Source organism: Hoplias malabaricus, chromosome 9 (assembly GCF_029633855.1).
Source record: "Hoplias malabaricus isolate fHopMal1 chromosome 9, fHopMal1.hap1, whole genome shotgun sequence".
Lineage (NCBI taxonomy): Eukaryota > Metazoa > Chordata > Actinopteri > Characiformes > Erythrinidae > Hoplias > Hoplias malabaricus.
Genome location: NC_089808.1, coordinates 14,757,825 through 14,774,887, shown reverse-complemented (window position 1 = coordinate 14,774,887; position 17,063 = coordinate 14,757,825). Strand labels below are relative to the sequence as shown.

At 38.2% G+C, this 17,063-nt stretch overlaps 1 protein-coding gene across 2 annotated transcripts; it reads right to left on the bottom strand.

Annotated features, from left to right (window-relative positions):
* Window positions 1-4,470: 4,470 nt before the first annotated feature.
* men1 (multiple endocrine neoplasia I) lies at window positions 4,471-17,063 on the bottom strand. 2 transcript variants are annotated; one of them, XM_066682075.1, is made up of 10 exons: window positions 16,891-17,063; window positions 15,398-15,881; window positions 14,895-15,103; window positions 14,477-14,605; window positions 14,333-14,373; window positions 14,124-14,211; window positions 13,660-13,796; window positions 8,167-8,293; window positions 7,904-8,080; window positions 4,471-6,019 (listed from the first exon to the last, which is right to left on the bottom strand). In XM_066682075.1, the coding sequence occupies exons 2-10, from the start codon at window positions 15,831-15,833 to the stop codon at window positions 5,507-5,509; spliced, it is 1,857 nt and encodes a 618-aa protein (XP_066538172.1). In that variant the 5' UTR covers window positions 15,834-15,881; window positions 16,891-17,063; the 3' UTR covers window positions 4,471-5,506. The 2 variants fall into 2 exon arrangements, with proteins under 2 accessions (XP_066538172.1, XP_066538173.1); XM_066682076.1 differs by lacking the exon at window positions 16,891-17,063 and adding an exon at window positions 16,452-16,627.

The following is a 17,063-nucleotide window of genomic DNA, read 5'->3' as shown; positions in this document are numbered from 1 at the left end:
GCAACCCAATCAATATTGAATCATACTCAACACCTAGCAGCAACACCTCAGAACTAAAATTTGGGTTACTCAACATAAGATCACTAAACTCAAAAGCACTCATCGTAAATGATATTATAAGTGATCATAAATTCAATGTTTTCTGTCTCATGGAAACGTGGGTTAGACCAAATGAATATTCAGCACTAAACGAAGCCACCACCTAGGCTATAATTATGCACATAGCCCAAGAATATCAGGCAAAGGAGGTGGAGTATGTGTAATTTACCAAAATACCCTAGAAATTAGTCTTAAACAATGTGACACCTTCTCTTTTTTGAGGTTCTCTCCACTATTATTACAAATCCGGTCACAAAAAAGGACGCATTTTTATTATGCAACATTTACAGACAACCAGGGCCTTACTTAGAATTTCTGAAAGAATTCAGCGATTTTGCTACAAACCTAGCGGTGTGCAATCATAAAGTTATAACTGTAGGAGATTTCAATATCCATTTTGAGAAGGAAAGTGACCCACTAAAAAAGGCATTTACCTCAATCTTAGACTCTATTGGTATTATTCAAAATGTAACAGGGCCTACACACTACTGCAGTCACACTTTAGACTTAGTTCTGACACTAGGTCTTAACATTGTCAAAATTAATATCTTACCGCAATCCTCAGCAATCTCCGACCATTACTTAATTTCATATGAGCTACGTCTTAGCCATAATATATGTAAGAACCCTCGTTATTCTACAAGGCGTATAATAAAACCATCTACCGCCCTACAATTTATAGAAAATCTCCCAGAACTATCAACCCCAGTTCCAACTCCATCAGACCCAATGGACCTAGATGTACTAACTGATTACCTAGAAAATACTTGTCGATCTACTTTAGAAAAGGTAGCACCACTTAAACATAAAAGTATAAGACAGAAAAAGCACCATGGTATAATGATAAGACCCGTACTTTAAAACAAACATTATGAAAACTAGAGCGGAAATGGCGATCAACCAAGCTTGAAGTGTTCCACTGTGCCTGGAAGGGCAGCCTTATAGAGTATAGAAATGCCCTCACTAAAGCTCGCTCAGCATATCTGGCCTCGCTGATCTCCAATAATAAAAATAATCCGAGAGCACTGTTTAGTGTGTTTTCTAGAATTACAAAAAATCAAGCAGGTTCCGAACAACTAATTCCAGCAACTCTCACCAGTAAAGATTTTATGGACTTTTTTAATAATAAAATTGAGAATATTAGACAACAAACTCAAGCCACAGGATTAAATCCATCCTGGCTGCCACCCGATGTAAATGATATAAAATATAATGTAACTGTAAAAGAAAGATTTGAAACCTTTACCCACTCCCACAATTAGAACTAGAGAAGATTATCACTTCCGCAAACTGTACAACCTGCACACTGGATGCAATTCCCACAAAATTGCTCAAAGAAGTACTACCAGCTATTATCGATCCTTTTTTAACTATAGTAAACTCATCCCTTAGCCTGGGCCATGTACCCAAAGCTTTTAAACTAGCAGTTATTAAACCTATGATCAAGAAACCAAATCTTGATGCTAGTACACTGTCTAATTACAGGCCTATTTCAAATTTGCCATTTCTGTCCAAGATCTTAGAAAAAGCCGTGGCCCAACAACTTAGTTCATATCTACATAAGAATCATATATATGAAAAATTCCAATCTGGATTCAGGCAACATCATAGTACAGAGACAGCTCTAGTCAAGATAACAAATGATCTTCTTCTTGCCTCTGATCAAGGCCATGTATCCCTGTTGGTGCTTCTTGACCTAAGCGCAGCCTTCGTTACAATAGACCACAATATTCTCCTAGAAAGGTTAGAAAACATGGTTGGAAACAGGGACAGCCCTATTATGGTTCAAATCTTACTTAACGGAACGTTACCAACTCGTAAAAGTAAACAATCTAAATTCAAATTATTCTAAAGTAAGATTTGGAATTCCACAAGGCTCTATTTTAGGACCATTGTTGTTTACATTATACATGTTACCGCTAGGCACAGTTATAAGAAACCATGACATTAACTTTCACTGTTATGCAGACGACACGCAATTGTATATTTCAGCCAAGCCCGACGACAAACACAGATTAAAGAAAATAGAGTACTGTGTAAAAGACGTGAAAGGCTGGATGTTGCGTAACTTCCTCCTTCTAAACAGCAATAAAACAGAGGTCCTGCTTTTGGGTCCAAAAGTGGCAAGAAATAAATTATCAATTTAATTTTAAATCTCACTGACTTTCCAGTTAAACCTGGTTCAGCAGCAAAAAATCTTGGTGTCATAATTGACCCGGATTTATCATTTGATCAACACATAGGCAGTATCACTAGGACAGCTTTTTTACATCTGCGCAATATTGCTAAGATTAGAAATGTCTTAACCCTTCAGGATGCAGAAACACTTTATTACTTCAAGGCTTGACTACTGTAACGCACTACTGTCAGGATGCACCAGCAGCAATTTAAGAAAACTTCAACTAGTTCAAAATGCTGCAGCCAGGGTCCTCACTAAAACTAGAAAATTTGAACATATTAGCTCAGTTCTATCATCTCTTCATTGGCTGCCTGTTAAATTCCGCATTGACTACAAAATTTTGTTATTAATGTATAAAGCTCTACATGGGCTTGCTCCTGAATACCTTCAAGATACAATTTCCTATTATGAGCCTCCACGTTCACTCAGATCACAGACTAATGGATTTTTAATTGTTCCCAGAATTCAGAAGGCCTCAGCTGGGGGAAGAGCCTTTTCTTATAAAGCCCCCAAACTCTGGAATGATCTTCCAGAAAATGTTCGGGACTCAGACACAGTCGCAATCTTCAAATGTAGGCTAAAAACTCATTTGTTTAGTTTATCATTTGATAGCTAATGCTCCCCCATAGATAAAGGCGGCAGATCCGGGGGGTGCATGGACACAGGGAATTATAGTAAACTGAGACGCAGGTGCTGTCGTCCCGCCGCTTCTCGCGATCACTCAGGTTTGTTGACGGTGGAGCGGAGGGATGCCAGTGTTTCAGGATGCTCCCGTGTCTGTGTGTCCTTCTGGTTCTCTCCTTTTAGTTAAAGCTGTCATAGTCAGATCTGCCGGAGTCATTAGCCACACTCTGGAAATTTTCATATTTTCTACTTTACAAACACAAAACAGTTCAAAACTAATTCCATCCCTTTACATCTTTCCGAGTAAACGACTGCCCACCTGTCTGTCTGGACACTGATGGATGACTGTCGAGATCCTCCTCTACACTTCAGATCAGCTGCCCACGCTCCTGCAACCACCTTGAAGCTGCCTCTACACTGAAGTTCTCACGGACTACTAACTATTATCACCAGTAGATTGACCAGAGGAGGATGGGTCACCCCTTGTGAGCCTTGGTTCCTCCCAAGGTTTCTTCCTCAGCTGGGGGAGTTTTTCCTTGCCAATGTCGCCCCTGGCTTGCTCACTTGAGGGTTTTACATTTTGTTTTTACATTTCATGTCAAATCTTGTCTTACTGGAATTCTGTGAAGCCGCTTTGTGACAACATCAGTTGTGAAAAGCGTTATATAAATAAATTTGATTTGATTTGATACTAGCGTGCAGTTAGTGTTGGAACAGGAAGTGGCCATTCCCAAAATTGGTAGCATGAAATTGTCCAAAATCTTTTGGTATGTTGAAGCATTAAAGGTTCCTTTCACTGGAACAGAGCCCAAATCCTGAAAAACAACCCCACAATATAATCCCCCCTCCACCAAACTTTACACTTGCCACAATGTATTCAGACAAGTACAGTTCTGGCAACTACCAAACCCAGACTTGTCCTTTGGATTGCCAGACAGAGATGTGTGATTTTACGTGGCCTACCACTTTCTTATAATACCACTGACAATTGACTGTGTAATATTTAGTACTGAGAAGCAGTCTGCATGCCTAGGTGCTTGGTTTTATACATCTGTGGCCATGGAAGTGATTGGAACACCCAAATTGAATTATTTGGATGGGTGAGTGAATACTTTTGGCAATATACTGACTTGTTGCAATAATAGCATTCTATTACAGTTTCACAGTCGAATTCAGTGATCTCTAATGGCTATGCATTTTTTCACAATTGTTTGTAAAGGCAGACTGCAAAGCTAGGTGCTTAAACTAACACATCTGTAACAAGGAGACATTATTAAATTATTATAATTAAATGATTGGTATGCCCCAAAATGTTTCATCCATATAGTGTATAGTCCATATAGACAGTGGCAGAATTCTTCTTTCCAGTTAGGTCCGAAATCAAATGCATACAGTGAACAAAATCTGAATTAATGAAGAAAAATGGCTTGAATTGGTTGAATTAATCAATCCTTTTAGTCCAATTCACAACCATATTACATAAATCTCAGTGTATATCATCACTCACTGTAACACATAGAATAACTTTAACAGACTGGAAATATATTACATAAAACAAGATTATTTTCAGAACCTCTTTATTATAAAAACAAAGACAGCTTAACAGTGGTCAGCAGAGTTGTAAAAAGTATTCTATAAGCTTACTGTCCCTCAAAAAAGAACACTTGCCATGACATACAAAAGGCCACCTATGAAGCCAAGAAGCTTCGCACTAATATGGCAACAAATAGAAGGGAATGAAAGCAAGAACAGAAGGGACTAGCATGTGTTACTTATCCATACATGCCAATACAAACTTCCTAAGAGTTCAAATATGACTGGGGTGAAAAAAGGCATGTAGAGAAGTCTAAATTCTACTTTAAGCTTTATGAAAGCAAGCAATTGGAAAAACTTCATTCTTTCAAAAGAAGTGTTTACAGCACGTAAAACACAACAAACTTTGGCGTGTTTGTAACTTTAAATTTGTGTTACATAAGTATCATAAAATGAATCATATAAAAAGTAAGGCAACATAATAAATCTCTTACCATACAGCAGACATTTCCAATTCCAGTCCTGAAGGGTCACAAGAGTGTGAAGTGCCTTTCCAAAGATACCACATGAATTACCTACTAACTAACAGATGTGAAAGCTTTGAATTACAGATTTGAATAGTGCTGTGGCCCTTTGGGACTGTTACTTGTGAACCCTGCTTTACAGCAATTAATCATATCTATATAATCAGTGCTGATACCTGATTGACAACTCAGTGAACTGCCTACAATTTCCACCTTCAGTTTCAAAATGTGTTTCCTACTGCATGAACGCAGGCAAATAAAAGATGTTCCTTCAAGATGAAACTAAGCAGGACGAGATCAGTTTAAAAAAGAGAAGATGTAAAACTTTATTATAGGTCATCGCTCGTAAGGGTACCTGACACCTAAAGAAGCCTTCCATGACTTACATAAACATCTACACAGGGTTATTTCAAACATCAGTTAAAAAAACTGATTAAAGCAGCCCTTATGACAACTGTTGCTTGCTTTATGTCAGTTCTCATGAAAGGCGTATGTCACTTATATAGCCTTATGAATGAAAACCTACAGTAAAGTGTTAGAGAATGATCTAGAGAGTCTTGCGGGGGCGCTTCATGAAGGACATGGTGTAATCACCAGAGGGCGTGGGCTTCTGCCTCTTCATCTGAACCTGGGACTGGGCAGTGAGCTGAAGTTTGATGGCGCTGGAGTTGATCTTGGCTGCAGAGAGCAGCTCCTTCATGCCCTTCATCTTCTCACTGTGGAAGGTCACCACTGGCCCACCAGCTGTTGCCACTGGCTGAGTAGGGGAGGGTGTGGGACTGGGGGAAGCTGGTTCATTCTTTCCTTCAGTCTCTTTCCCTCGGACTCCTGCTGAAGATCGCCGACGGCCTCCCTCTCCTCCCACTTTTTTGGGCAGGGCTGGCTGAGCAGGTGGAGCAGCAGGTACAGCAGCAGAAGGCGGAGAAGACCCTGCTTGTTCCTCAGGTTTGGACTCGCGTCTTGGGCCTCTCCTGCGTCCCTCACGGGGGTCATCACTAGACTGATCATCATCATCCTGCGGCTCTGCCTCTTTGGTGATAATAGTCACTTTCTGTCTTACCTGGGCAAAAAGATAAAAAGCAGCAGATTTACTTATACAGATGTTATACAGAAACACTCGATAACAGCATTAATATTTTCAAATACTACATATTTATACCCACTAAAGAGTTTTGAAAATGATGTATGGAATGTATTTAAGCATGGACAGCATTTAAGGATAATTAATAGGCATCTGCAGCTGAAGGTGATCTGCCAACAGTGATAAATGTTTAAATGAGTAATTAAGGTTACCAATCTCTGGTTTATTTGTCTATTTCTATTTGTCCTGAATGCAGAATTATTTGTGTCTAGTCCTTTCCAGTCTTTTTACTGCTTCCTTCATACTGCACAAATCTGCAATAGTCCAAAAATAAAACTGTACAGGTTATGGCTCTTTTCCACCGCATGGAAACTACACGGCTCAGCTCAACTCGGATCAGCTCTTTTGCCCTTTCACTAAATAAATCTGTTACGTGGTCCCTGAAACCAGGTACTTTTTAAGCTTCAACAACAGACACACATTAGGCTCATATTGTGTCCTAAATCAATGAGAGATAGTGAAGGCCTGAAGGACGGGGGGGAACCCTCCCTCTGATTGGGCATGGTCCAGATATTCCTGTACGTGTGTGTATGCTTGAAAATGCATGTGCTGCAGTCAGACAGAGAGAGGGGAGTAGCCTAGGCCTGTCAGTTAAACAGTGTGAATGTAGCTGCGGATGATGAGAGCCCAATTAAAAAGGGGGAAAGTGTATACATTTCGAAGAGAATGGCTTGACCAGTTTCCCTGGCTAAGATAGAGAAAAGCCAGTAATATAATGCACTGCATTTACAGCACAAAGTTTGGAAACACCATGTCCGGCAATAGTGCATTTGTGACTGGTTCTAATACATTTTGAATTGAAACACTGAAAAAGCACAGTGCATCTATAAAACACATTACATGCCAGGATAAATGCACTGCCCAAGTGCGAGGCTTGAATGTAAACCCGACGTACAGCAATGATGTCACGTGCGCCTAATTTATAGGAGTCATCCAAATACAAAAAGACGCCTGTGCAAATCACAAGCATTCCTGATCAACAGAGACACAGATATCGCCTCAAAGGAATGTGTCATATCTTGCGAAGTGGAAGACTGGTGAATATACTGATTGGACACACTGAGAATGCGGAGAATGTCGAGAATACCCATGCCCAAGGTAAGCCATGTCATGTAGCTTATGTCAATAATATGCCTAGCATCTCATTACTGCATTAAACATATGTAATATTCTTATCACTGAAAATTTTAAAAATAAATAATATTATAAAATGACAATTAAAAAGTTAGTTAAACATTTACAGGTCAAATATATGCCTATATGTATGAGATTAAAACAAAATAAATAATAAAAACGTAAACCTGTAATGTAAAGCTAAGCCAGTAAAGCCAGAGAGACCTGTCAATCACCATAAAATGCAGAGCTCCAGCACAATCTAGCTTCTTGTAAAATCTCTTAAATTACAGCACTAGTTATGTTTGTTTTTATCTAACACACAATGGCAGCTCGTAACATTAACCCATGCTGTTTTTAAGAGGTTTAACAAACAACACACGCTAAGACACAATGAGCAAACAGCAGCTAACGTTCCTGCTGGAGTTGCTGTAGTTTTTCTTTAAGAGACATGATCTTGAGATGTCACCAGTTCCCCTTCATTGGGGAGCTGTGTTAGTGGAAAAGCAGCCAGCTGAAAGAGAGTTAAGCCGTGCCACACCGATGACCCATGCCATGAAAAAGCACCATTAGTGATAACAATATTTACTCAACACGTACATGTCTTTTTAAACAGTTGCAATAGAAGTTATTTGTGGACTCTATACTTCAGAGCTCATTCAGAGGCTCTGAAGTCTACAGTAGGTTTACCTGTGCCTCAAATCGACTGAGGGACTGAACGAGGTAGGTGGCCCAGCCTACATGAAGTACAGGAGTTGGACTTCCCTCTTCCCACTTACAGATTCCATCATAGAAACGCAGTAAGTATGCAAAACATTCTGGGTCCTGTAGAGCAGTGACAGCAGCAGCTGCCTGTCTCGGTTGGTCCTTCAGGAAGGTGGCAAATGGAAACAGATGAATATTTTAAAAGAGACAATAAAGTACATTTCTGTCTTTAATTTTTAAGGGATTACCTTCTCTGTCCCTTCAGTGCCCTCTCCACTCTCAACAGCAGTCTCTTTCAGCAGGGTGGGAATGACATCATTAGCAATGTCAAAAAACTCCTTATAAATCTCCTCATCCTCACGGCAGTAGTTGTAACTGAGATCAAACAGGAGATGAAGAGCAAACAGAGGGTTTTTAATGTCAAGTTCTAGAACAGCAACCTTTAAATTATTGAAACCTTCACTGAAATGACATACTGCAAGGACTGCAATAAATTATGTCACATTCTAAAATGTTAATGTTCAGCTTTCTAAAAACATTGAATAACACTTTACAAAAGCCAGAACTCACTGGCAGCTCCAAACATCTACATATTTCTATTATCAAATTTGTAGGGTCAATACCTCTAAAATACAGATCTTACTGTAGCATACTGTCACTGTCTAAACACAAAATGCATATCATTTTTTTTATTATTATTTTGTTTTTACATCCTTTGAACACAGCAGTTGTCCTTTGTTGCATTATGTGAAGATTTCATGTTGAATGCTCCAAAATGACTTGGAATAAAATCTACCACTCAACCAAATTGCAGAAATTGAATGTGTGCATATAAATAATAAATGCACTCAATTATACAAAAATGTTACCTTAAAGCTTGACATTAAATAACAAAACAAACACAGAATAGTTGCTGTGTCAAATCAGTGTAGTTTATCTTCTTGGGTTAGAGCTCATTATCTGTTGAAATATTTTCATGGCATTTCTGATTTTACTCATCCTCAACTGGGTGCTTCTGCTTGAGGTGGTGAAACATTAGTTTTGTTTCCCTGTTCTGCTGTTACATGCAGGAATATCACTACTACCATGAAACTGATTTATCAATATTATGAACAATATGATATGCCACAGACCTACATCCTACCTTTTCAGACCGAGCAAGGACAGTTGTTTTCATATGGACCTCTAGCCATAGATAGCTGATTAATCACTGAGGATGAACTCAGAATCTCCATTAAAAAGTCCTTGATTACAGATTGATAGTGTTTTTAACCTCTGTCCTGGGTGCCCAAATAAGGTCTATTCTATTTAATTACTTTAGTATACCAGGTGTGTTGGTTCAGAAAACCACTGCAGTGATAGGACGCATCACTGATGGAGATGAAGCGGCCTACAGGAGGGAGGTAATCAGGCTGGTAGCATGGTGTGAGGACAACAACCTAACCCTCAACACGGACAAGACGAAAGAGTTGATAGTGGATATGAGGAAAAAGAAAAGACCACTGTTCATTCGAAAGATTGAAGTGGGGAGGGTGAGCAGCTTTAAATACCTGGGCGTCCACATCAGTGAGGACTTCACATGGATATTGAAAACCACACAGCTGGTGCCACTGTCATATAAATGTTTGTTTGAAGTCATTGCTGCTTGTGATTATAGCACACGTTTCCTTTACCGTTCACTTATGTATATGTCTCATTGAACTTTACATTTTACTGGTTATTTAGTTATTAATTGTATTTCCTCTTCCATTTGGCATTCTTGGTGAGTAGCAAAGAAAGAATTTCATTTTACACGCAAACCTGTTCCTTACTGTAAAAATGACAAAGTCATTTTCATTCATTATCTGTAACCCTCCAATTCAGGGTCGCGGTGGGTCCAGAGCCTACCTGGAATCATTGGGCGCAAGGCGGGGAATACACCCTGGAGGGGGCGCCAGTCCTTCACAGGGCAACACACACACACTTTGGAGTCACCAATCCACCTACCAATGTGTGTTTTTGGACTGTGGGAGGAAACCGGAGCACACGGAGGAAACCCACGCGGACACGGGGAGAACACACCAACTCCTCACAGACAGTCACCCGGAGCGGGAACCGAACCCACAACCTCCAGGTCCCTGGAGCTATGTGACTGCAACACTACCTGCTGCACAAACTCATTTTGAACTTTGAAAATACTTTCTACAAACATGGAGTATAAGGTTACGAGTCTGGGATAAAGAATCACTTTGTTTGGCATCCTCTTCATTTTTACGTTTCATAACTAGAAAAATTTAGTATATAGTTGTGTATTATTCCTGCTTAATTTCACCCTGTGTAATTCTCCATTTTCCAGTGGGGGACGTGGCTTCACTGAGAAAATAAAAGCTCCAGTTTGCTCAGCAGCCCTTTCTCCCTGCATCATTATTTTTCTTCATATTTTTAAAAATATGTCAGTCAAGGTTAACCTTTATTCATGTGGTGTCTCCCCGGTTATAATGTCCTGCTGTAAGCTAAGTGGTTAAAACAATAGACATGTGAATAAAAATTGTTATATGTTGAAAAAAAAAAACCCATATAAAAACAGGATAAGATTTGTAGAGCATGATAGTGTAAGTTCTAGCTGATTGTGTCCAGAAGGAACAGGAAACAGGAAGAGAAGGAAAGGGAAGAGTTTGGGAGGGAGCAGGCGGTTATGGGTGTGTCCGGTACAGATATCCTTCAGGACATATGGACACAAGAACAACTATTTTAAGATCTCCTGTCTGTACATTAGTAGAAGGTGCAGGTTATTTACCCCAGGGTGGATTGGACCTTACTAATGGTGAAGACATTTTCTACTGGATTTAACAGTCCTACTTATCTGAACGGCTACTGTAAAAGAAGTAGCATTTATTTTTCACTTAAAATATAAAATATCTGTCACCATCCCTGTCATTTCCCATATTACACAATCACTTATTTCCTCCGGCATTAAATGACTTTGTTTTTCGCACCTTGGCACGATAAGGGCATAAAGTGCTTTCGTGATCTTTAAGATCAAATTTTTTGTTCCTTTTCCCAATTGTCCTCAGACTTTAATCCACCTCCCTCCAATTTGTTTAGATATTTTCAACTTAGACATTGTATTTCCTCCCTTTTTCCTAATTATATTCGTCTATCCGATGGACCCCCTTGGGACGATATTCTGCATTTGGATCCCTTTGAAAAATCTCTGATATCCAAGGTTTATTGTAAACTAATGGAATTAGACACACAAATCTTTGATAAATCCAGACTAAATTGGGAATGTAAATTGGCTACAACCTTCACAGACCAGTGGTGTAGGGCTGCAACTAATGATTATTTTGATAATCGATTAATCTATCGATTATTTTTTTTTTTCCATAAATCGATTATTATAAAAAGGAATACAAGCCAAATTTGGTTTCCTGTCTGTTACTAGTATATTCAGGATACCATCAGTGAAAATAGCTGCTTGCTGTAGTGTGCTGATCTTCAAAACATAGTCAGCAGTGCTGGGCTGTTTTTATCTGAGGTGAGAGAGAAAGTGTAGATATGAACATATTAACTTAAAAAAGGTGTAACTACTGATCTAAAATGCAGACAACAATGCAGGCAAATTGAAATTACATAAATGGATATTGGGTGATGCTGCCATGTGCTGAGAATTAAAAGGGAAATTCAACTAACACATATGATCAGATATGGTTAAGATATTTAAGATTTTAGAGAACTAATGTTGTAATTGTATAAGTAACACACAACCTACCATTATTAAAAATTAGTGTTTAAATGAAGAATTAACCCAACCGTTACATTAATTTTATATTTATCAATATTTAACAGTATAAGTAATGTAATATACACTTATAATGTAATATACACTTGGCTGTGATACTCAAACACTAACACACAATGCCAGTCAGAAAAGACCTTGAAAAAGGCTTTAAATATATTATTTAAAAAAATGTTTGGATTGTTTTTTTTTAAACTCTGAATGTAACTGCCGCCACATTTAAAGTGGAATGGAAAACTCGCTAAATACAAGAGTGATATAAGTTTACTAAAAATGAGACATCTTGTTTAACTACTCTAGCAGGCTCTAGTGACATTGAGTGACAGGAAAAACTAACGTCGCTAACGTTAGCTTGACTAAAACTACGGCCTGTTTTGGAACTGCTGGTCGAGCTGACACATTTAAGGTGGAAGAGAAAACTCGGGGGGATGCTAAGGTTGTTCGCTAAACGCGAGTGTAATATTAATGTACTAAGAAAAACAAATGTTGTTTAACTACTCTAGCAGGCTCTAGTAACATTTTAGTGAGAGAAAAAGTAGAATTAACTAACTATACTTAATCTCTTTCACACATAGCTCCAACAGGCTTCATTTTCAGGTGCTCATGCAGTGATCAGCTGTGCACATTTTGCACCTAACGCTGTTCCTTGAAGGCGTTAATATAAAGTGTTCCCATACTTTTGATGACTTGGGTCGTACATTTTTCTCTCTGCTTGTGCTAACATTATCCTCTGCTGTGACCGCCTCCGCCATTTTTCAAACCCTTCTTCCAGAGTTCGTCATGTGTAGCAACTGTACCTATGTGTATAACTTAGACCCAACTAATTGATTATTAAATTAGTTGCCAACTATTTTAACAATCGATTTTAATCGATTTAATCGATTAGTTGTTGCAGCCCTACAGTGGTGGGATATGGTAATCAATAGAGCACTATGATGTGTACCCTGTGCTAGGCTACAGCTGATACAATTTAAGATATTGCGAGTACATCGATCAAAATCTCAACTTTCTAGATTCTACTCGAACACTGTCAGTGATGTTTGTGATAAATGTGGATTTTCACCTTGTGACCTTAGTCACATGTATTTTTATTGTTCAGCTCTATAAAGATTTTGGGTTAATTACTTTGAAACTATATCAAATATCTTGGGGAGTAAGATAGAAATGTGTCCTTCCATTGCAATATTTGGTTTCCCTATAAACACTCACTAATATTAAATTAGATATACTGTCATTCACATCTTTAGTAGCAAGACGCAGAATATTGTTTGTATAGAAGTCTTCAAGGTCCCCTTCGATTGCCATGTGGTTCAGTGACATGATGCATTTCCTTAAATTGGAAAAAAATCAGACTAACTTTGAAAGGTAACACCGCTGCGTTTTACGCAAAATGGAATTCCTTTTTTTCCATATTTCAATTCACTTCAAACTATGCCAACTGCTTATTCCCTCCTTTTTTTCACTTATTTATCTTATTATTAATAGTAATAATATCAGTGATACGATTTCCCAGAATCTCTTTCTTCTTTTTATTGTCTCTTAGGGGCCTTTGATTTTTTTCCTCTCTCTTTTTCTGTCTTTTTGTTTTTCCTTTCCCCCCTTTTTTTACCTACTTATTTGTATTTGTATTTATTTCTCTTTTTATTTCTTGTTTAGGGTGTATATATATATATATATATATATATATATATATATATATATATATATATATATATATATATATATATAAAATTACAAATTATTTTTAAAATGTAAGCACTGAGGTTGAAATGCTACACAGAGTGTGAAATTATATATATATATACTCATTTATAGAGAAATATTTAATAATAAATTGTCATATTTGCTATAATACAATACTGCCCATATGCATCACAATGAGCCAACACTGCCCTCTTCTGTTGAAAAATATGAATGTCAAAGAATACCCCCCCCCTAAAAAAAAAAAAAGAGTTGGACTTACTCTTGCATGACTGAAGCAGCCTCTGCCCAGGCCCCCAAAGCCTCCTTCACATTCCTGTGTCTGTAGTGGTAACCAGCCAGGTACATAAAAGGATAAATGTGCTCGTTGTTGTAGTACTTTTTAGCAGACTCCACAGCCTTTATACACAAAGAAACAAAGATGCATTTAAAGTGTCTGAAAAAAAGTTTTATCCTCAAATTGTGCCAACTGATCTCAGAGTAACTGCTACATAAATACTATTACATTTCTATTACATTTACAATATCACAGTTTCAGATTTCCAGAGTAAATGCTGAATTTATAAAGTAAATCACTGAACACAATGCAGATGTTGAAGATAAATGCAGGAGATCAAGAAACTATAAATTCTACTGTCTCTGTGTTTCCCTCGTAGTTGTTCCGAACAGTTGGTGGCAAATTTTCCATACTAGCAACATGAGTAATAGCATCACTAGAAATGGTACCTTGAGATGAATTGAAAGGGGGTCTCCCTTGCCAGAAATAGGTTCTTGATCTTCAAGGTCAGCAAGGGTGCCCATTGACATAGGATATCTTGAGAACAAACAGTAGAAGGGCACAAAATCAGCAGGACTACTATGCTTTGAAAATTCAGCTTGGACTAATTCCTTTGGCCAAAACAAGAGTTTCATTTGCATAAAAACCCTTTCCTCACCTCTCCAAATCTCCTCTCTCATACAGCAACCAAAGCAGCCTCTGAAAAAGAAGGTCAAAAATATAAAAAGATAAACCCTACTTTCAGGCTAGGCTTTATAAATAGCATTTGTTGTCCTTTAGCAAGGATTTAATAACAGGTCACCTGCTGAAGCTGCAGCAGCTCACTGCTGTCCGTGTGCAAATCTAAAGATGGGTTGATGGCACAAACCATAAATGCCACCTCCATATTACGGTTACACTTCATGTAGGAGCCTTTTAAATACAACCAGCTCTGGAAAAATGGAGATAGTTAAGATCTAATTAATTTGCTTTTATTTTAAAACAAAACATGCAGCAATAAATAGCTCTTTTTAAAGAAATGTAACTCAGGCTTGTCTTAGTCAAATTTACGCTGCAAGGTTTTAGCTTGATTGCTATGAAACATATAATTACGTGCTGTAAACTCCAAGCAAGCCATGTTACATAACTCTTAATTACAAAACAAATATATAATATTTTAATTCTAAACTTTCTAAACAAATACCTCCAAGCACACACAAGAATAAGAAAACCCCTCTCACCCTCTCACTGACTCCAGCTGTGACAGTCTGGCCCCTCCTGTCCTCATTGCCCTTGCCATGCCAAGTGACCTCAGCAGTCTCCTCACCACCTTTGCCAAAGATTACCCAGGCGTGGTCCTCGGATAGTGCCAAGTGAACGTCTTTTAGCCCCAAAACCTGACACGCAGCTACAACTGCAAATGCCACACCAGAGCTGTCCAACTTTGTGCCTGAGCAAAGTGAAGATACACTGGAGTAAATTACAACACAGACAATTATACAGGAGACAAGGAATTGACACAGGTGTGAAAGAAAAAGTGCATTATAAAATATAAAACAACAACTCTTTGTCAAAGAACATAAGAGTGACTACTCTTAGTGAACTACATCTTTTGTATGTTGAAAATCTATATTGCTGTAACATAAAACTGCAAGGAACCATCTTTTATGAACTTAATGGTGATTAATTGATCGCAAATTCAAAACTGGCATAGAGCATTCTCTCTGATCTCCACCATCCCTACCTGTGATAAGACTGAAGAGAGACTGAATGTGAGCTCTGTCTTTAAAGTATGATCGGCTCAGGCTGTTCCAGATCACATCTGATACCTTCTTCACCAGTTCTCGGCTTGAACCCCCAGCAGGTTTGCGGTACAGCGACAGGTCCACTGCGCCCCGGATCTGTGCTGTGAACCGTTCATGCAATGCAGATATTAATCTGAGCTCTACAGTGGGAAAGCAAGAGTTGAGGCTGTCTCCTTTCAGGGGCTCAAAGCGTACTCCAGGCACATTGATGGGCACCACTCTGTTTACAGCCAGAAAGTGCTCCACAAAGCCCAGGACCAGAGATAACAGGGCCAGATCTGGCTCAGGGTTCGCCAGCTCAGCCTCAAAGAGTTGCACAACTCCATCAATGCCTCGCAATGGGAAGAACTTCTTCTGAGCTGACCGGAGCCCCATGTTTAGGTGGGTGCTGAAATTCAGGAAGAATCGATTCCTTTGTAAAATCTTAATCAGACAGAAAAAGAGACAGAGGAGGTATTTTATTAGAAAATTAAAGGCAAGAATATTCTTGGAATTTCTAGTCATAGAAATGTACATTGAACATAAGAGTAGTTCATAATTAAACAGCTTTTATATATAAATACAATATTATGTTACATTCACATCATCTCAGTAAGCCAACACAATATCTAACATCCATCATAACATAACATAACACAATAAGGAGGGTATAAAATAGCAATTCTTAATTAAATGTTACACATTTATTGTTACACATACACATTTTCAGGCCCCTCAACACACAAACAAAAATATTAATACAGCCATTCCATGAAGTGCTTTACATTTAGAAAGCTGAGTATAATCTATAAAATAAACAGCATTAACCAGCATAAACAACTTAGACCAGTAAGGATACCACAAGTTGCAATATTCGTGCTCTATTTCTATTTCTGTCACAAATCAGGTTAGATAAAATTCTATTTATTATATTTCATTGAAAACAAATGTTAAAAATAGATTCAGAAGAGCAAATACAAGAGCAAGAAGATTCAGAAGAGTAAGTACAAATACCTGGAAAGGGCAGACTCCACGGAATATACCAGAAGTAATACAGTAAAATGTTTAAAATGCCTCTTTTAGGCCTTGACGTTGAATTACCTGTCTGCCGAGTAAAATAGTCTGACGTTTTATTTTTGCTCGTACAAATTTCAGCCAAACGGCAAAATTAACAACACTTTCACAGAAAGTACATTTATCTGCTTAGAAAAAAATGTTAATCTTAACTTTAGACTATCTGCGAAAGAGATCAGTCTAGAAACTGGTACACTGACTTAGGGCTAACCACATTAGCTAACGTTACCGTATGTTCAGTGCACATGCATTAGCAACGGCAGCCATTCAAAATAAACTAACACATTTCTGATGTATTAGTCAACTATCACGAGGTTTAACACCTTATCACTCTTTGGTTTTGTGACATATTCCGTTCTTGATTGAGTGTAACACGCACCTTTGTTGAGAAATTATGTCCACATGCTTTTGTTTTGCTCCTCGCTTTTGCCGCGCAGTGTAGGGACTCTACCGAAAGACAAACATTAAGTCTATAAACATCCTTCTAACCACACACTCCCCTTCAACCAACAAAAATCAGTACATCCATAGCTTCTACGTATCAGCGGAACT